Source organism: Mandrillus leucophaeus, unplaced genomic scaffold (assembly GCF_000951045.1).
Source record: "Mandrillus leucophaeus isolate KB7577 unplaced genomic scaffold, Mleu.le_1.0 Scaffold465, whole genome shotgun sequence".
Taxonomy (NCBI): Eukaryota; Metazoa; Chordata; class Mammalia; order Primates; family Cercopithecidae; genus Mandrillus; species Mandrillus leucophaeus.
In genome coordinates, this window is record NW_012104976.1 from 2,194,907 (window position 1) to 2,217,347 (window position 22,441).

The 22,441-nt window shown below is 36.3% G+C and overlaps 1 protein-coding gene across 2 annotated transcripts in view; it reads right to left on the reverse strand.

Moving 5' to 3' along the window:
- SLC36A4 (solute carrier family 36 (proton/amino acid symporter), member 4) overlaps nt 1-22,441 on the reverse strand; it is a 52,909-nt gene that overhangs the window by 12,520 nt on the left and 17,948 nt on the right. For both annotated transcript variants that reach the window (XM_011995007.1, XM_011995006.1), the window contains exons 7-9: nt 11,465-11,692; nt 9,333-9,431; nt 5,786-5,955 (exon numbers count right to left, since the gene is read on the reverse strand). In XM_011995007.1, coding sequence (XP_011850397.1) covers nt 5,786-5,955; nt 9,333-9,431; nt 11,465-11,692 — 497 coding nt within the window. The remainder of the gene's footprint in view (nt 1-5,785; nt 5,956-9,332; nt 9,432-11,464; nt 11,693-22,441) is intronic.

The window sequence follows — 22,441 nt, forward strand, 5'->3', positions numbered from 1 at the left end:
TGGTACTGGTTAGGTTGTCTTCCAGGGTTTTTCATAGTCCGGGATTTTACATTTAAGCATTTATTCCATCTTGAGTTAATTTTTTGTATATGGTGTTAAGGAAGGGGTCCAGTTTCAGTCTATCCCATATGGCTGGCCAGTTATCCTAGCACCATTTATTCAACAGCGAATCCTTTCCCCATTGCTTGTTTTTGTCAGGTTTTTCGAAGATTAGATTTGCAGGTGTGTGGCCTTACTTCTGGGCTCTCTATTCTGTTCCATTGGTCTATGTGTCTATGTGTCTGTTTTTGTACCAGTACAATGCTGTTTCAGCTACTGCAGCCCTGTCGTATACTTTAGAGTTGGGCAGTGTGATGCCTCCAGCTTTGTTCTTTTTGCTGGGGATTGCCTTGACCCTTCAGGCTCATTTTTGGTTCCACATGAATTTTAAAATAGTTTTTTCTAGTTCTATGAAGAATGTCAATGGCAGTTTAATAGGAATAGCATTAGATCTATAAATTGCTTTGGGCAGTGTGGCCATTTTGATATTGATTCTTTCTATCCATGAGCATGGAATGTTGTTCCATTTGTTTGTGTCGTCTCTGATTTCTCTGAGCAGTGTTTTGTAATTCTTGTTGTAGAGATCTTTCACCTCCCTGGTTAGCTGTATCCCTAGGTATTTTATTCTTTATGTGGCACTTGTGAATTGGGGCAACACAATGCCATTCACAATTGCCACATAAAGATTTGGCTCTCAGCTTGACTGTTATTGGCGTATAGAAATGTTGACTTTTTTGCACACTGATTTTGTAGCTTGAGACTTTGCTGAAGTTGCTTATCAGCTCCTTTGGGCTTACTAGGGGTTTTCTAGATATGGGATCACGTCATCTGAAAACAGGGATAGTCTGCAGATCTTGCAGTTCTTCCTATTTGGATGCCCTTTGTTTCTTTCTCTTGCCTGATTGCTCTGGCCAAGATTTCCAATACTATGTTGAATTGGAGTGGTGAGAGTAGTAAGGATTATAAACAGTCTCTAAACTATGGCCAAGCAAGAAGAGATTCAATAAGTATTCTGCTATAACATATTTATCATACAAGAATAAGAAGAAATTTAAAAGCTTAGTAAAAATAGATTTGAGAATACACAGCACCATTAGGAAGGAAGGAACTCCATAGAGCTAACAACATTTAAAACTTAATTTTAAAAATTAGCTAAGGATGTATTTCTCAGCTTGAGGCTTAAAGGCTAAACACAAATGGTCAAGTTACTGAAGATATACAACATAACTGAAAGACTTGTGTTTCCTATACTCTGATATGTAACTGTGGATAATTAAACAAATATTCTTGTTAGTTTATTAGTTTAACAAAAGGACATTCCTTTTCCTTAATTGTCTTTTCACTTACATGTTTTTAAAATGTGATTAATAATATATTTAGTATTTTTTAAAATAAAAATACATCATTTTGCATGTAAGTACTATTACTTTTTTACTGACAAAATAAAGTTACATCAGCTAAGAATCTGGTTATTATTAATATCATTAATTATATGCAAATATTACTATTTGGTGTTACAAAGAGTAAAAATGGGAAATAAAATGGTGTGGATCTTTTAGAAGTTGGTATATCTACTAATGAACCAAAGAATAGCTATATAGAAATAAGAGGGCATCTTTAAAAAGTACCACAGTTTAATACGAACTGTTTCACCCCTACTACTTTTCTGTTTCAAGAACCCACTTATTTCTATGTTTGGAATCTATATTTTCAATCACTCTAAACTATTTTTCTCTACTTAACTTTTGTATAGATATTATCACAACCTTTTCTTCATTTGGGTTTTAAGCAGCAACTATTTGGCTTCTTTTGTACTACGTTTTAGAAATGAAGAAAGTTGAAAGGAAAAATCTACCCAGTAAACCCTCTTTCTAAAGAAAACTAACCTTTCTTAAAGTCACAGGAATTTGTTTTGAGGGTATAAAAAACATCAAACAACTTTAAACAACACTTAGTGTACATTAAATGGTCTTTTCAAATTCCTCGCTGCCAAAGCTCCTGAGAGTTACAGACTGTTTCATTCTTCTCTGTATATCCCTTCAATGCACTTAGTATTAATAGGTGATTGATACTTATTAAATCTTAATTATCAAAATAGATATGGATAGGTAATTCTTAGAAACTACAACCATTCAACATGACAAATATTAATAGCACTTCAAAGAATAAAATTATTTATGCTTGGAAACAAAATCTATTATAATGATAGTAAAGAATTTAATACCTTAGTAAAGGACAGAAATGTATTTTTAATAATTATTTTTCAGCCAATATATTGAATCAGATTATAGGGAAAAAACAACTTAATGTTCCAGTGAAAATATCAGTTTTGAAAACATAGATTATCAAAATTAATAATGCTTTTACTCTTTTCCCCACAGTGGCTAATAAGTCAATCTTCAGGTATGAATAACTTTAAATTTTTTAAAAACCAACTTGGGAAATGAGTTGTTGACTGCTTCTCTGTCTCTCAAGGTTGAATACAGAAGCTACCCTTGAAAATAACTTGGTAAGTCACTTTCCCTCTTGGATCCTTCATGATGCTCAGGTTGAGAATCTTGAGGATTTAGCTCTGTCAAGAAGTCATCTTAATTGAGAACTATCTGCAATCCTTGCCAAGAGCCTCATCTCATTCTAGGCTAAAAAATAAGACAACTATGGTTATGTAGCATTCATCACTAGATTGAATGCCTTGAACTAGTAAAACCTTTAAAATATATTATTTCCTTCACAAGCTAAATGCAATACATGTACAGTATTGCTCATAACTAATTTTCAAAGACGAGTTCACAAAAATTAAGGGTAATAATAACTTGGAGCTTCTCTAATCCATACTTGCTTTATCCTATGGCCTCTTTCAAATTCAATCTTTTCTTGCAGAAATAATCATAATATACTCTGAGACTTTGTCAATTTGTACCAAAAGCCCTTTATAGCTTTTCATAGCTAGTAACCATTAGTTCTCTAGGATACTCTTATAACAGTCATTGGCTTTCATACTCCGCCAATAGAGTACATTGCACAATCTCTAACTTCCGAGGCCTCTCATGTGAAGCACAGGAAAGAAGTGAAAGAGAGACTCATAAATAGTATATTAAGAAAGAAATATTAGATATAATCCCTTAATTATTCTAGTCCAAACTTTTCACTTTATCGAATGCCATGACTGTAAAAAGACAAGCAACTCTTCTCTTGTATCTCTCAGTTGTGACTATCATTTTAATTGTCCCACAATGGCAGAGTCCACATAGAAACAGACTATAGGCTGCATAAGGCATATCTCCACAGTGCAAAGACGTCAACCAACGCAAGTTCTCTAAAGGGAAATATTTATCTTGACTGGCTTTCCTGTTTTTTCCAGATTTTTGTTGTTTCTTAGGATACTTGTACTAGGGTTTCCTCTAATGAAAAGAGGTATCTAGCTAGACGTCCTTGAATAGAAACTATGATCTAATGGTCCCTTTTAAAAAAAGAGTCTCAACTGGTTCCATTCTAATTGGAAAGTCACAGCAATTAGAAATAAGGTCAGATGTACAAAGGGGCTGTGGGAAAAGGGAAGGATTAATTTGAGCTACTGCAGGGACAGTGTCACCCTCCAAGGTTGAGTTGTGAATACGAAAAGCATCCTGTCTTATTCTTGCCCACTATTTCCGCACCACATTCTTATGTGCCTGGGAATACAAACCTTTCAATGTGAATGTGTGCACACTCCCACTTCAGAACCTTCCCCCCTAAAATATTCTTACATGCTTTTGTAAATAAGACCAGGAAAGAATTCTGACATTACTTCCATGTACATTTTATATTTGACATTAAAAATAGTTGTCAAATTTATTTCTAAAATGATTATTTTTAAGACTTAGTCAAAATATTATTATTGTTATTATTAATATTATTGAGACAAAATGTCTGTTTCCCAGGCTGGAGCGCAATGGTACCATCACAGCTCACTGGATAATCAACCTCCCGGGCTCAAGTGATCCTCCCACATCAGCCTCCCAAATAGCTGCGATTACAGGCTTGGGCCACCATGCATGGCTAATTTTTAAATTTTGTGTAGAGCTGGAGTTTCACTATGTTATGCACGCTAGTCTCAAACTTCTGGCCTCAAGTGATCCTCCCACCTTTTCCTCCCAAAGCACTGGGATTCCAGACATAAGCCACCATACCTGGCTCAAAATATTACTCTAAATAAGGGAAAAAAAAATCATTCTATTTTCCAAACATTGTATGGTATTTGAAAAGATGAACTTACTACCATATTTTTTAGCTTGATTCTCTTATACTAAGCTGTTAGGCTTCTAGTTCATTAAGCTTCTAGTTTCATATTATAAAAAAGAAACCAAAAAACACATTTAAAGGGAATAAAATTATATAGTTAACTATAAAGAGTTAATAAAATAAATGCTAAATAACCATATATCTTATTTGTAATTATGACTCTACCTTGAAATATATTTATAACATTTGAAACATGTTTCCATCTTGAAATACATTTATGTTAAAGTAAAATTGTAATAAAAAATACAGACACATCACATGTGTGCCCCCTGTGCAATCTGGAAACTATCCCAGGTACATTTGCTCTATCATAAATGGCTTCCTACAAACATTTGTCCTAGCAACATTTTTGACTCCAATGCCCAGGATTGACAAATTCTCACCAGGAGGCCAGTCAGAAGATATAATTCCTGCTGTTGTTGCTTTTTCACTAATATTTTAAGACATTTAAGATTACACAGACATTTTTTATCCAAGTAGCTAATGTAGTAATGTGACAATAATTCAGTCAGCAATTCTGAATTTATTCTTTGCATATGTGAAAACTAAGGAGTTACCTTCCATCTTGTAAACAAGGAAGTAAGTCTGCATGGTAATTACTGCCACTATCTTTGAAAATTTTTCAAAGACAAACCTCTGGAAAAAGGAAAAATCATATACATATAATGCTTCATTTAGCAGGATATGGTCCCAATACTAAAGAGAACATTAAGATGATGCACCATTTTGTTGTATTATTTATAATGTGTCCCAACTGTGTTCTGAAAGGAGTTGGACAATACACACTATGAAGCTGACCAAAATAGCAAGTATGATGTAATCTATTATTCTATCAGGAACCCTGATGGTTTGGGTTTTTTTGGCAATAAGGACAGGTATTAATTTTTTTATTAAAATGTGTCCATATGAAAATAATCCCTGTTCTACTCTTATACTTGACTTGGATTTGGAATAACCTCCAATTTTAAACATTTTTTTTTTAAATCCCAGAAGAACCCTAAATTCATATTTACTCTCCTCCGAAGAGTATGAAAAAATTCCAGATTGCACAAATAAATAAATCACAGTAATTTTTTTTTTTTTTTGAGACAGAATTTTGCTCTTGTCACCCAGGCTGGATTGCAATGTCGCGATCTCGGCTCACTGCAACCTCCGCCTCCCGGGTTCAAGCGATTCTCCTGCCTCAGCCTCCTGAGTAGCTGGGATTATAAGCACCTGCCACCATGCCCAGCTAATTTTTGTATTTTTAGTACAGACGGGGTTTCACCATGTTGGCCAGGCTGGTCTCAAACTCCTGACCTCAGATGATCCACCCACCTCTGCCTCCCAAAGTGATGGGATTCCAGGAAATCACAGTAAAAATTTTAAACGTTTAAACCATAAATCCAAGAACATGCCTTTATCATCAAACAGTGGTACATTATAAAATATATAAACCAATATTGACAAATTCATATACACCTACCATACGTCTTGGGGAAGATTTAAAGTTATGCTGCCTTTAATTTCATCACGGAAACACATATATCCTAAAGTAGCTAATGTTACATACACAGTTGTAACAATCCCCATGCCAATATTCAACGCTTGAGGGAAACGCTTTGATTCTTTCATTTGGTTTTCCAGTGGAAGGACCTAAGAAAAGAATACAATTCTTTTTTTTTTAAGGGAATAAAAGTATTTACAAATAACAGTGTCTCTTACACACAAATTGGTTATTTATAGGCTATATGCAAATTTTTTTCCTTTACAACACATATAATTGTTGAAGTACACTTCCATTGCTATATATTTATGCCACCTATTTTAAAATTCTTAAAAAGATTTAAACTCATCTCTTGGCAGGCAAACTTGCTAGTTGGTTTTAATAACCTTTTTATTTTGGGATAATTTTAGATTTACAGAAAAGTTACAAAGATAACACAGATATCTCCCATATACCCCGACCCAGTTTCTCTTACCATTAACTTTTTATATTACCATAGTACATTTGCAACAACTAAAAACCAACATTGGTACATCACTATTAACTAAACTGCAAATTTAATTTGGATTTCATTAGTTTTTCCATTAATATTCTTTTTCTGTCCCAGAGTTCCATCCAGGATACCCACAGTGCATTTTGTCACGATGCCTCCTGTCTGTCATAGTTTCTCAATCTTTGCTTGTTGTTCATTATCTTGCCAGTTTTAAGGAGCATTGGTTTGGTATTTTACATAATGCCCCTCTATTTAGGCTTGTCTGAGGTTTTTCTCATGACTGGTATTGACAGTTTTAGAGAAGGATAACACAGGTGAAGTGCCTGTCTCATCACACGTTATTAACATGATTTATCACTGGTGAAGTTAATTTTCATCACTTGGTTAAGGTAATGTCTGTCAGGTTTCTCTATTATACAGTTACTTTTCTTCCCTCTCATCATACTCTGTTCACTGAAAGCAAGTCCCTAAATCCAGCCCATTCTCTGGGGAGTAGGAGGGGGATTAGTTATATTGCCTGGAGGGAGGAGGATTTCTAGGAATCTCATGTATGTATGTATGTATGTATGTATGTATGTATGCATGCATATTAGCATGGCCTTATGTATATTTTTTAAAACATTGAATTATAATCCAATATTCTGTTATTTGTTTCGTTACTCATATTATTCCACCTTTGGCCATTGTAAATTCCATCAGGTTGGCTTCTGTTTCCCTTTGACATGCCTCCATTCTTTCGTTTCTTGAACATATTCTTACCTTCTGACACTACAAGATGCTTTAGCCTCATCTTGCATTTCCTTGCTTCAGCCCTAAAATCAGCCATTTCTCCAAAGAACTTTGATTCTCTTGTAGAATGGTATTTAGAAGTGAAGATCTGGTATTTAGAAATCAAGATCTGGGTGTGTGCTTATTGCTACTGGGGTGTCACTACTTGCAGTCCCTCTCAGGAGACAGAACTAGGAAGTATATGCATGTATACTAACCCATGTATACACACATATCTGTAACCGGTTTTACATCTACCCACCTGTATCTACTGTCAAATTCTGTAAAACTAATGATTTTTATTTTATTGAAAAAGAACCTTTAAAGAAAATAAGAAAAGGCTGACTGAAAAGTCAAGTTTTTAAGGCAAATCTTCAGAGACTGTAACCATAAAATTAGGCCATATAGTGAAATAGCTAAGTAATAATAATAGCAAGTATTTACTGGAGTGTTTATGATATGCCAGGTATGATTCTAAAAGCTTTGCATGCAGCATCTTATGCAATCCTCACAATAACTCTATGAGATGATAAATCTAGTATTTTTTCCACTTTTCAGTCAGGCAGTTCCAGATGGAAACATTAACTGTTAATAGCAGCAAGAGGGCAGAGAACAGTTTGGATGCTCTGGAGATAATCCAGACAGGAAATATGGGCAGTGGCCAGGAATGGTGTCAGTGCAGCTAGAAAGGGAGAAAGAGAAAGAAATGAACATGTTCTGAGGCCTTCTCTGTGTCACACAGCATTATAATTGTTTTATGTATAGTCTCCTTTATGGAATGAATTTGAGAAATATTAAAGGAGACTTAACACGCCTTAATTATTGATTGAAATAGGGAACCAAGAACAAAGTAAAAGGAATCACTCCAGTGTTTCAAGTTTAAGCAACTGAAGATAAAACTAAAAGAAAAAGGAAATGAGAAAGTAAAGCTGGTTTTGGATGAGAAAATATGTGTCAGACTTTGGAATTGTTGAATTTGAGATTCAGAGGAAATGTCAATAGTTAACCAGTGCTCATCAGTTAAAGACAGACATGAAAATCTGCAGTTATGTTTGCAACAGCAATAATTGTAGCTGTGAAAATTTGTAAGAATTTGGGAGAATTATCTGAAGGAGAATTCACAGAGAGCAGAAACCCAAGTAAAATGGTATAAAATTTTATTATAGATCTATTTTGTCTGGGGTTAATATAAATAGATGTTTACAAATGGTTTTGCTCCCATACCTACCATCAGACTATGAAACATAAACTATGGAGCAAAGCAGACAGCAAGACTCTTATTTTCCTCAAGTCTACAAATGTTAGGCTTTAACTGGGAACTACCTGCATGGAAATATTTAATATCTTAGAATCATCAGAATCGTTGGAGTGTCTCTTAGGATTAGCTTTATAACATTGTTTCTCAAAACAAACATTATGGCTGGACGCGGTGGCTCAAGCCTGTAATCCCAGCACTTTGGGAGGCTGAGACGGGCGGATCACGAGGTCAGGAGATCGAGACCATCCTGGCTAACATGGTGAAACTCCGTCTCTACCAAAAAAATACAAAAAAAAAAAAACTAGCCGGGCGAGGTGGCGGGCGCCTGTAGTCCCAGCTACTCGGGAGGCTGAGGCAGGAGAATGGCATAAACCCGGGAGGCGGAGCTTGCAGTGAGCTCAGATCTGGCCACTGCACTCCAGCCTGGGCGACAGAGCGAGACTCTGTCTCAAAAAAAAAAAAACAAAAGCAAAAAAACAAACATTATATTCATAAAACTACAGGGAGAATTTATATCTAACTCTTCTTATATAGCAGTGATTCTGGAACTATTCCGATTCCCTTCAAATAATGTCATCTATAAAATATGCTTCAGATGTGCCTGAGTATGTGGGATATAGGTTTTTTTTTAAACTGGCCTTGAGTCAATAATTTTTGAAGCCGGGTGACGTTTACATAGGAGTTCATTATACTACTTTCTAAATTTTGTATAGGTTTGAAATTTTCCACAATAAAATGTTAAAAATGATCTGGCTAATTTATTCATTTTATAGATAAAGAAAAAGAGAAGTAGAGAGCCTAAGTGGTATGTCTAACATTAAGCTCCTTGTTAGTGGAAGGACTAAACTATAATTCTAATCTATCACACCAAATTGGAAATCATGTTCTAGAAATAAAGAAAATTGAAATAAAAAAGAAAAATATGCAAATTTAAATATAGCTAGGCTATATAAATCATTGTGTTGAATTAAGATTTTAAAAAATAATAATAATAACTAAATTCTTACCACTCCTATGCCTTCAAAAGCAAATACAGCAGTACCAAAAAAGAGTAGGTATTTCTTCCAACCAGCTACTATTGGAAGGTTGTGGGGATCCGGCATGTTCTAAAGAAAGGAAGAAAAAAAGAAGACCAGTTAAATCTTTACTTATTCTAAATAATTTAAAATTGAAAGAAAAATCATGTAATTTTGAGCTTCACCACAGCAAATGTGTTATAAAAGTGAATAGTTTTTTCAATGAACACTTAAAGCACCCTATGTTAAATGTAGCCAAGCTGTTAGGATTTCACTGCCAAAAGCAACTGTTTCCCTTATGCCCATACATTCCATCTGAGCAAAATGCTCCTGACTACCTGCTTCCACCTGCAAGTCCCAGGCTGTGCACACTAGGTGTGGCTCCTGCCACAACAGGAAATACATAAGCACATTCAAGTTCTAAGCTGAGAGCCATACAGTCAAGTTATCAACCACTGCTGCTGGTGCCCAATAGAAATTCATTCTCCACTCTATTTTCATTGCTCTTTCAGTTCTCTAAGGTGCCTGGCTCCTGACACTGGCTTTCTACCTTATAGCTCTGCTGCTGCCTAGAACAGGTTTCCTTCTTGTTTCAGTGCTTACATTTGATCTGATGGTTGTCATTACCCTTATTGTTTGAATATATATGTCCTGACTCTGGCTTTGATTGCTTGGTCCTGACTCACAGGCTTATTCCAACTCTCATCATCTGGACAAAGTGCACATTAGCTCTAAATAGCCACTTCTTCCAGATACCCCAAGTCTGGTCCCTACTCTCCTCACCATCTTACATTCTCTGCTTTGCCTGATTGGAAGTAGAATTCAAGGCCAAGTAAAAAGGATGAACAAAGCAACTGAAGTGTGAAAGCTCAAGGATACTTTGGGGAACAGAGAGGTCTAGGACATCTGAAGCATAGATAGAATTGTGTGATATAATGGTGATACATGACTAAAACCATACACACTGGGTTTAGAATGAAAGGGTATTACAATGTTTGGCTCATTCAACACTAAACTATTATCTAAGGCAAGCAGGATGCTATTTCTCTTCTCCAAACAGCAGCTCATGCTGTTTCTTCTATTTTGGGAATCTCCTTTTCGGCTTAACTGACTCTTACACGTTTAGCTAAGGGGCCACGAACTCCGGAAAGCCTACAGGAACTTCCTGTCTGTTTCCTCCCACTCAGTGCTATAAGAGAAACTACAGGTTTTGAAATTCAAAGAGGAAGGAAATGAAACACAGATCCATAGTAAGAATTTTTAATAAATTGCTAAAGAAGATTTTACAACAATTACCTTGGAAATAATATATAAGATTAATTAGATCAGGAGTGACTAGAGCAGGGATTCTCAACCTTTTTTTGGTCTTTGGCACCCTTGCAGGATGAAAGCTACATAACTGCTCAACAGCAAAACACATACATACAAACAGAAATACTAAATCTTGCAAACTATTTTAAGGAATTTGAAGAATCCCTGAATCTCAACAATAGATTATTTTAAGGAAACTGGGTTAAGAATCCCCAGACTATGGACAATGAAATCAGTTGAGGTAATTGCATATATTTCAGATAAAGGGATTAAAGACTAGTGTAGTGGCAGTGGATTGAAGCAGTGGCAGTAAATAAAAGTTCAGAAGTGAAAGGAAATTACAGAACTGCATATATATATATACACACACACACACACACATATAATGCATCTCTTGTGATTGGCTTAAATCACAAGATTTAAAGAATAATACATTTAATGAGTATTTTAAAGAATAATACATTTAATGAGCACCTGCTTTCAACGTTTGGCACTGTACTAAGAACACAATCCTAAATCTCAAATAACTCTAATAGAGTAGGTATTACTATCTTCTGAAGCACTGTCACAAAGCCCAGAAGCGTATTTACTGAGATTCAAGATCTGACCACAAAGCCTGTTTAATCTCTATGTCATATACTTTTCTAACTCAACAGCATCCCCCTAGAAGAAACCAGCATCTACTGATTGTACACTGTGTGCCACATATGAAGTTGGGATCTTTACATATCATTACTTTTACCTCTATGGTAAACAAAAATTTTACTTATATAAGAAAGATAAGAACTTAGTTAAAGACATTTTATACTTACCCTGACAACATACTGGTAAATTATCACAAGACTGACAGTCATGGAAACGTTGGCAAGGAATGAAAGTACAAATAGATTCTTCAGTTCACGAATGAAGACCAAAAGAATTATAAACGGAAGAAAGCAAAGCATATATATCCTTAGGTCAACACTTCTTCTCTCACATGGATTTGATGAATTGGTACTATTCGAAATAAACACTTTACTCTCCAGGAATCCTTCATGAACCTATATAGGATCACCAGGAGAATAAAGAAGGGCAAAAACTTCCATCAATTTACAACCATAGAACACATGTACAAAGAAAATTACAATCTATACACTTCACAATAAATTGCTATATTTTAAAATATTTACATTTACATTTTTTCAAGATACTCAGGTTTCCTAGAAACATATGTATCAAATATAAGGATAACTGACATAAAATAATCTTGAAAGGTAATTTCTTTTATCATACTGTAACCATAAAGTTCATTAGAAAATTATAACGATAGATTTGCTAATGTATTCTGAAGCTTTGTCACTATCATGCTCATACCTCCAAAGGCTCAAGTATCTCCTTTCGAGATCATCAAATTTGGGACCATGCTTGTCTAGGATGGCCACTGAGTATTCTCCTCTAGCTTATTTTCTTCAGATAGGAAACAAGCTCCAATTATCTCTCAAAAATGTAGTCAGAGCAAAATTTTAAAATTATAGCCTAACCTTAAAACTCTTATAAAGCAATTATTTATAAATTATCATCACTATCAATAAATATTTATTAAAAATCCACTACATTCATGCATGGCCATATGGTAGACAGTACATAAATTTTTGCTAGAGCAAAAAACTTCTACAAGATAGATCAACTTTATATTAAAATTTATTCAGCCACTCCTATAACCCAATTTTCAGATTTCAAAACAAACGTGATTTACAGACTCCATATATTAAGAACTATCTGTGATCCAATTAATCACATAATGCTACTTACTAAAATAGAAATGAAATTATAGAGGACTCTAGAAACAGTCTTAAAAATTTACAGCAGAGGCAGATCATACTATAACTTGAATACCAGTGAAAACTTATTTGCCCCCAAACAGTGTACCCTCCTTCGAACACATCAATATTGTCGAGTCTCTGGATACACACATTCTAAAAATTCTTAAGACCTTGTAATAATAATAGCTAGTGTTTTTTGAGTACATTCTTTGTATCAGGTACTGAACTACATGCTTTATATACAATATCTCACTTAATCCTCAAAATGACTCTCTAAAGCAGGTGGTAATATTAATCCCAATTTATAGTTCAGCAACCTTAGGCTTAGAGAAATATTTTTTTTAAATCTTGTGGTGGTTCTAGGATTCAAACCCAGGCCTGTGACTCTAGAATTAGCCTGGCCAAAATACTGCAACCCAGAAAGGAGGGCCCTGCCCAAGCAGCCACCTGGTCTCCACTCTTACATATCTCTTTCTAAATGTAGTAATTAAGAGGCCAACAAATCAGAAGATTAAAACAAATTTCTGATATGATTAACAATTTAAGTGTTTCTTCTACTTTAATTTTACATGTGTAATCTACCATAAGTGATGTTTAGTGTCAGCATAAATGTACACATCATCTTAGACTGTAGAGAATATATCTATTAGATTTTTGCCCTATACAGGCAATTTATAACTTATACTGGACTAAGAGACTTTCAAGTTACATCATGCACCATTTAAGAAATGCACAGCACATGACTATCTTGTAACTGACCATCAAAACTTTACATTTTCTTTTATATAATTTAAAATAAAAGCAAAATTGGGGATTTACATTCCTTGGTTTTTACAAACATATTTGATTGTTGATTTAATGGTCTAGTAACTAAATTATTTAGAGCCAAATACTTGTTATGAAAGCAGTATCTCCAATAATTAGATTAGATAATGATCAAAGTAAAGCTCTAATAAGGCTAGCTGGCAAGAGAAAAGCAGTTATATAACCAGTATTTTAAAGGGTTGTTTTAATTATTATTAGGTGCTTTGGAATTTAAAATTAATTCTATCACAAATATAGTATTTTAGCACTTTTGGCAAAAAAGTGGTTATAAAAATTCTGAGGATTAAAAAAATAAAATAAGAATGTAGATACATACCTAGAGCAAGATTCAGGTAAACATTTGAGTCCTTTGGTGCCCTCTAGAGACAGAGATTGGCTATCTAATAGGACTTCCTACGATCTCACATGTTTACCAAAATGTAAAACACTGAAATAAACATTATAAAATAAAATTACTAAATTCAGTTGTTTCCATTTGAGCTCAAATTTACTAAAATCCACCACTTACTAAGTTTTCAATGATCCTGTAATTTAATAGTTAAAATTCCAACGGCAGAGGTTTGTCAGTAAAGCCAAATGCAGAATTACAGTTATAGTACCCTACATTTGTATAATGTTTTACATTTTACAAAGGCTTTTGTCAGCTGAGCCTCACAATAAGTTTATGAGAAACAAGGGCATATTTTGTTACTATTCCCATTTTACAAATAAGGAAACTGATGCTAGACCAGGGATAAGGGGGTTTTGCTCAATGTGTGAGTTAAAACTGAGAAAGCAGAGATTTGAACTCCTATTCTACAATCAATGATCTTTGATATTGCTACATTTTTTATTTATAATACTGTATTCCTTCCCCATTCTCCAAGCCCACATACCACTATTTTATCTATATGAGATTTTCTAGAGTATCTTAGAGTAAGAACAGACAGGAACAACATAACCACTATGGACTAGACTCATCAGAAGCACTAGGGTTCTTTATCCCCTACTGATTGTGCATAAAGACTTAATGGGACCAAGAATAGTCCTGTGGCAGTTACATAGCAGGTTTCTACATTTGTGTGGCAACTAAACCTTTAATTTTTTGGGTTAATAAAATACATTTAAATTTCATGTACATTAAAGGGAGGGTAACAATCCTATGGTTTTTAACTATAACAATATGTAGCAATTGGTAAGGTTTAATCAACTAGTGTGTCTATGATTGTATAAAGATATCAAATGTAAAAGAACACCTCTGTAGAGAGGGAAAATCTCTGATCTCATGCTGCTTCAGTGACCATCTCAACTACTTTCTCAAGCCTGACTGCCTTTTTTTTCCCATGTTACTCTTTATGATTCAAAAGGACTTTTACCTTTCTATCTACAGCAGGCATTCTCCTTACCTCCAGAGAATCACTTTTTCTACCTGATATTCTTAGGACATGTGCAAAGTTAAACTTTTCCATTCAACCTGAGAAGTAACTGATAATATTTCATAGGAGAAAGTCACCAATTCTAAGCTTATAAACATTTACTTTATCCACCGTATCTACTCTTTATGTCATACAAACACACTCACAGCTAAAATCCAACAAGACAATGTCCCGTGGGGTGATGAACAATTAACATACTGGATGTGACAGAGATCTAGGTTTCAACCTAATTCCATATGACTTATGGCACACTACTCATATTTTGTGAGACTGCTTTCTCATTCATAAAATGAGCATAGTACTTACTTTACAGAGTAGTTACAAAGATTAAATAATGTATATCATGGTTTGTAAATATAAAATTATAAGGCATTACTAACATTATTCTTAAATTCAAACAGAGCTTGTAACTCCTTTAGAAGATAGGTATTAGAAAAGACACAGTACTACCATGTTGCACAACCCTAGAAAGGCATAATTTCCATCATATTATATATAAATGACTGGTAAGATGGTATGTCTTATAACTTCTTGTTAATAAAAAGCCTCTTAATGGGGTTAGGAGTCCTAGGAAAATGCAATTTGTAGAATTAAATATTTGTAAAATCTAAAGGATGTCATCTATAACAAGTAATGCTAATGGAAGGACTGATGCTTTATTTTGATAAACAAAAGAGTATAAACAGGACTCTAACTCTAATCACTGTTACTCTTTTCTATGTCCTCTACATCTCCCATGGCTACTTGCTCACGCTAAGACCTTTCACTCTATTCTGTAGTCACAATACATATGAGGGAACACCTGTGTCTGATGGTTTAGATTACAGATTTTTCTACCAGAAACTGTGTATAAGAACTTAATTATTTGCAAATATCTAGTAAAAGATAGAAGAAATAGTTTAAAAGGATATTTTGGAAAAAAAATAATAAAATGAGGGTAGAAAGAAAAACTACAGAATTTATTGGGACTCTCAGATGCAGACAGTATCTAAAAGTACTCTCCTGGCTAAAACTGTCAGCAGTTACAACACTAATCTCTTGATACCATTCCCTTTTTTAAAAACATTTTATTATTTTATTTTTCCATACATTATTGGGGTACAGGTGGTAGTTACATGAGTAAGTTCTTTACTGGTGATTTGTGAGATCCTGGTGCACCCATCAACAAAGCAGTATACACTACACCATATTTTGTTGTCTTTTATCCCTTGTCCCCTCCCACTCTTCCCCCCAAGTCCCCAAAGTCCACTGTATCATTCTTATGCCTTTGTGTCCTCATAGCTTAGCTCCCACATATCAGTGAGAACATACAATGTTTGGTTTTCCATTCCTGAGTTACTTCAGTTAGAATAATAGTCTCCAATCTCATCCAAATGCTATTAATTCATTCCTTTTTATGGCTGAGTAGTACTCCATCACACATATATATATATGATGGATATATATATGATGATATATATATCACAGTTTCTTTATCCACTCGTTGGTCGATGGGCATTTGAGCTGCTTCCACAATTTTGCAATTGTGAATTGTGCTGCTATAAACATGCGTGTGCAAGTATCTTTTTAGAATAATGACTTATTTTCCTCTGGGTAGATACCCAGTAGTGGGAATGCTGGATCAAGTGGTAGTTCTACTTTCAGTTCTTTAAGGAATCTCCACACTGTTTTCCATAGCGGCTGTACTAGTTTACATTCCCACCAGAAGTGTAGAAGTGTTTCCTGATCACTGCGTCCACACAAACATCTACTATATTTTTAATTTTTTGATTATGGCCATTATGCAGGAATAAGGTGGTATCGCATTGTGGTTTTGATTTGCATTTCCCTGATCATTAGTGATTCTGAGCATTTTTTCATGTTTGTTGGCCATTTGTATGTCTTCTTTTGAGAACTGTCTATTCATGTCCTTAGCCCAGTTTTTGATGCAGCTGTTTTTTTTCTTCCTGATTTGTTTGCGTTCATTGTAGATTCTGGATATTAATTCTTTGTCAGATGTATAGATTGTGAAGATTTTCTCCCACTCTGTGGGTTGTCTGTTTACTGACTGTTTCTTTTGCTGTGCAAAAGCTCTTTAGTTTAATTAGGTCCCAGCTATTTATCTTTGTTTTTATTGCATTTGCTTTTGGGTTTTAGTCATGAAATCCCTGAGTAAGCCAATGTTTAGAAGGGTTTGTTCAATGTTATCTTCCAGAATTTTTATACTTTCAGGTCTTAAGTCCTTAATCCATCTTGCGTTGATTTTTGTATAAGGTGACAGATGAAGATCCAGTTTCATCCTCCTACATGTGGCTAGCCAATTATCCCAGTACCATGTGTTGAAAAGGGTGTCCTTTCCCCATTTTTTGTTTTTGTTTGCTTTGTTGAAGATCAGTTGACCGTAAGTATTTGGCTTTATTTCTGGGTTCTCTATTCTGTTCCATTGGTCTATATGCCTATTTTTATACCAGTACCACACTCTTTTGATGACTACGGCTTTATAGGATAGTTTGAAATCAGGTAGTGTGATGCCTCCAGATTTGTTATTCTTGCTTAGTCTTGCTTTGGCTATGCAGGCTCTTTTTTAGTTCCATATGAATTTTAGAATTGTTTTTTCTAACTCTGTGAAGAATGGTGGTGGTATTTTGATGGGGATTGCATTGAATTTGTAGACTGCTTTTGGCAGTATGGTCATTTTCACAATATGATTCTACCCATCCACATATATGGGATGTGCTTCCATTTGTTTTTGTTTTCTATGATTTCTTCCAGCAGTGTTTTGTAGTTTTCCTTGTAGGGGTCTTTTGACTCTTTGGTTAGGTATATTCCTAAGTAGTTTAATTTTTTTTTTTTTTTTGCTTAAGTTACAATTTTTATTGTACATTATTTTATTGTTCCTCATAGGTTAACTCAGACTGAGGAGGAGAGATTGGAACAACAAATACCTGGAGAGTGATAACTGTGTCAGGTGCTATCCTGTGTGTTTGCAGGTCTTTTGTTTTGCTTTGTTTTTTGTTTTTTGTGTTTTTTAATTATACTTTAAGTTCTAGGGTACATGTGCACAACGTGCAGGCTTGTTACATATGCATATATGCGCCACATTGGTGTGCTGCACCCATTAACTCGTCATTTACATTAGGTATATCTCCTAATGCTATCCCTCCCCACTCCCCCAACCCCACAACAGGCCCCGGTGTGTGATGTTCCCTACCCTGTGTCCAAGTGTTCTTATTGTTCAATTCCCACCTATGAGTGAGAACATGCGGTGTTTGACTTTCTGTCCTTGCAATATTTTGCTCAGAATGATGGTTTCCAGCTTCATCCATGTCCCTACAAAGGACATGAACTCATCCTTTTTTATGGCTGCATAGTATTCCATGGTGTATTTGTGCCACATTTTCTTAATCCAGTCTATCGCTGATGGACATTAGGGTGGGTTCCAAGTCTTTGCTATTGTCAATACTGCCGCAATAAATGTATGTGTGCATGTGTCTTTATAGCAATGATTTATAATCCTTTGGGTATATACCCAGTAATGGGATGGCTGGGTCACATGGCATTTCTAGTTCTAGATCCTTCAGGAATTGCCACACTGTCTTCCACAATGGTTGAACTAGTTTACAGTCCCACCAACAGTGTAACAGTGTTCCTATTTCTTCACATCCTCTCCAGCACATGTTGTTTCCTAACTTTTTAATGATCGTCATTCTAACTGGGGTGAGACAGTATCTCACTGTGGTTTTGATATGCATTTCTTTGATAGCCAGTGATGATGAGCATTTTTTCATGTGCCTGTTGGCTGCATAAATGTCTTCTTTTGAGAAATCTCTGTTCATATCCTTCACCAACTTTCTGATGGGTTTGATTTTTTCTGGTCAATTTGTTTAAGTTCTTTGTAGATTCTGGATATTAGCCCTTTGTCAGATGGGTAGATTGTAAAAATTTTCTCCCATTCTGTAGGTTGCCTGTTCACTCTGATGGTAGTTTCTTTTGTTCTGTAGAAGCTCTTTGGTTTAATTAGATTCCATTTGTCAATTATTGCTTTTGTTGCCATTGCTTTTGGTGTTTTAGTCATGAAGTCCTTGCCCATGCCTATGGCCTGAATGGTATTGCCTAGGTTTTCTTCTAGGGTTTTTATGGTTTTAGGTCTAACATTTAATCCTTTAATCTATCTTGAATTAACTTTTGTATGAAGTGTAAGGAAGGGATCCAGTTTCAGCTTTCTATACATGACTAGCCAATTTTCCCAGCACCATTTATTAAATAGGGAATCCTTTCCCCATTTCTTGTTTTTGCCAGGTTTGTCAAAGATCTGATGGTTGTAGATGTGTGGTATTATTTCTGAGGGCTATGTTCTGTTCCATTGGTCTATATCTCTGTTTTGGTACCAGTACCATGCTGTTTTGGTTACTGTAGCCTTGTACTACAGTTTGAAGTCAGGTAGCGTGATGCCTCCAGCTTTGTTCTTTCGACTTAGGATTGTCTTGCAATGCAGGCTCTTGGTTCCATATGAACTTTAAAGTATTTTTTTCCAATTCTGTGAAGAATGTCATTGGTAGCTTGATGGGGATGGCATTGAATCTATAAATTACTGTGGGCAGTATGGCCATTTTCATGATATTGATTCTTCCTATCCATGAGCATGGAATGTTCTTCCATTTGTTTGTGTTCTCTTTTATTTCGCTGAGCAGTGGTTTGTAGTTCTCCTTGAAGAGGCCTTTCACCTCACTTGTAAGTTGGATTCCTAGGTATTTTATTCTCTTTGAAGCAACTGTGAATGAGAGTTCACTCATGATTTGGCTGTCTGTGTTTTTGTTATTGGTGTATAGGAATGCCTATGATTTTTGTACATTGATTTTGTATCCTGAGACTGCTGAAGTTGCTTATCAGCTTAAGGAGATTTTGTTCTGAAACAAAGAGGTTTTCTAAATATACAATCATGTCATCTGCAAACAGGGACAATTTGACTTCTTCTTTTCCTAATTGAATACCCTTTATTTCTTTCTCCTGCCTGATTGCCCTGACTAGAACTTCCAACACTATGTTGAATAGGAGTGGTGAGAGAGGGCATCCCCGTCTTGTGCCAGTTTTCAGAGGGAATGCTTCCAGTTTTTCCCCATTCAGTGTGATACTGGCTGTAGGTTTGTCATAAATAGCTCTTACTATTTTGAGGTATGTCCCAGAGGTACAAAGAGGAGCTGCTACTATTCCTTCTGAACTCATTGTGGTTTTGATTTGCATTTCTCTGGTGGTCTGGTGGTGACAAAATCTCTCTGCATTTGCTTGTCTGTAAAGGATTTTATTTCTCCTTCACTTATGAAGCTTGGTTTGGCTGGATACGAAATTTTGGGTTGAATATTCTTTTCTTTAAGAATGTTGAATACTGGCCCCCACTCTCTTCTGGCTTGTAGAGTTTCTGCCGAAAGATCCACTGTTCGTCTGATGAGCTTCCCTTTGTGGATAAGCTGACCTCTCTCTCTGGCTGCCCTTAATATTTTTTCTTTCATTTCAACTTTGGTGAATCTGACAATTATGTGTCTTGGAGTTGCTCTTCTTGAGGAGTACCTTTGTGGCGTTCTCTGTATTTCCCAAATTTGAATGTTGGCCTGCCTTGCTAGGTTGGGGAAGTTCTCCTGGATAATATCCTGAATTGTTTTCCAATTTGGTTCCATTCTCCCTGTCACTTTCAGGTACACCAATCAGACGTAGATTTGGTCTTTTCACATAGTCCAATATTTCTTGGAGACTTTGTTCATTTCTTTTTACTCTTTTTTCTCTAAACTTCTCTTCTCACTTCATTTCATTCATTTGATCTTCAATCACTGATACCCTTTCTTCCACTTGATCAAATAGGCTACTGAAGCTTGTGCATGCATCATGTAGTTCCCATGCCATGGTTTTCAGCTCCATCAGGTCATTTAAGGTCTTCTCTACATTACTTATTCTAGTTAGCCATTTGTCTAATCTTTTTTCAAGGTTTTTTAGCTTCTTTGCGATGGGTTCAAACATCCTCCTTTAGCTCAGAGAAGTTTGTTACTACCGATCGTCTGAAGCCTTCTTCTCTCAACTTGTCAATTCTCCGTCCAGCTTTGTTCCGTTGCTGGCAAGGAGCTGCATTCCTTTGGTCTTTGATGATGGTGACGTACAGATGGGGTTTTGGTATCGATGTCCTTTCCATTCGTTAGTTTTCCTTCTAACAGTCAGGACCCTCAGCTGCAGGTCTGCTGGAGTTTACTGGAGGTCCACTCTAGACCCTGTTTGCCTGGGTATCACTAGCAGAGGCTGCAGAACAACAAATACGGCAGAACGGCAGATGTTGCTGCCTGATCCTTCCTCTGGAAACTTCGTCTCAGACGGGCACCCAGCTGTATGAGGTGTCAGTCAGCCCCCACTGGGAGGTGTCTCCCAGTTAGGCTACTCGGGGGTCAGGGACCCACTTGAGGAGGCAGTCTGTCCATTCTCAGATCTCAAACTCCGTGTTCGGAGAACCACTACTCTCTTCAAAGCTGTCAGATGGGGACGTTTAAGTCTGCAGAAGTTTCTGCTGCCTTTTGTTCAGCTATGCCCTGCCCCTAGAGGTGCAGTCTACAGAGGCAGGCAGCCCTCCTTGACCTGCAGTTGGCTTCACCCAGTTCGAGCTTCCCCGCTGCTTTGTTTACCCACTCAAGCCTCAGCAATGGTGGACACCCCTCCCCCAGTCTTGCTGCCACCTTGCAGTTCGATCTCAGACTGCTGTGCTAGCAGTGAGCAAGGCTCTGTGGGCGTGGGACCCTCCAAGCCAGGCATGGGATATAATCTCCTAGTGTGCCGTTTGCTAAGATGTTGGAAAAGCGCAGTATTAGGATGAGAGTGTCCCAATTTTCCAGGTATCATCTGTCATGGCTTCCCTTGGCTAGGAAAGGGAATTTCCCGATACCCTGTGCTTCCCAGGTGAGGCGATGCCCTGCCCTGCTTTGGCTCACACTCCATGGGCTGCATCCACTGTCCAACAAGCCCCAGTGAGATGAACCCGGTACCTCAATTGGAAATGCAGGAATCACCCATCTTCTGCGTCGCTCACACTGGGAGCTGTAGACTGGAGCTGTTCCTATTCAGCCATCTTGGAACCAGCAAGTAGTTTAATTTTTTTTGCGGCTTTTGTAAAAGGAAAAGGGGTTGAGTTCCTGATTTGATTCTCCACTTGGTCACTGTTGGTTTATAAGAAGAGCTACTGATTTGTGTACATTAATCTTGTATCCAGAAACTTTGCTGAATTATTTTATCAGTCACAGAACATACCATAATGTAATAAAAGCCATCTATGACAAACCCACAGCCAACGTAATACTGAATGGGGAAAAGTTTAAAGCATTCCCTCTGAGAACTGGGGCAAGACAAGGATGCCCACTCTCACCACTCCTCTTCAACATAGTACTGGAAGTCCCAGCCAGAGCAATCAGACAAGAGAAAGAAATAAAGGGCATCCAAATTGGTAAAGAGGAAGTCAAACTGTCCCTGTTTGTTGATGATATGATCACTTACCTTGAAAACCCTAAGGACACCATTCCTTTTATAGACACAGGAAAATGGCTGTGAAAGTGAGAAACCAAGCTAAAACAATCATGTAGGTGCTGAAAGAGAAAAGTTGACAGAGAAAATGGGAAAAATGGGTGTTTGCACAGGGTGGGAGCAAGAAAAGTAGCAGAGACCATCACTGCAGAAATCAAACAAAAGGATTAAACCCTTTCAGTCCAGAAAGTTTTACTGACACTTGTGCAATCAACCAGGT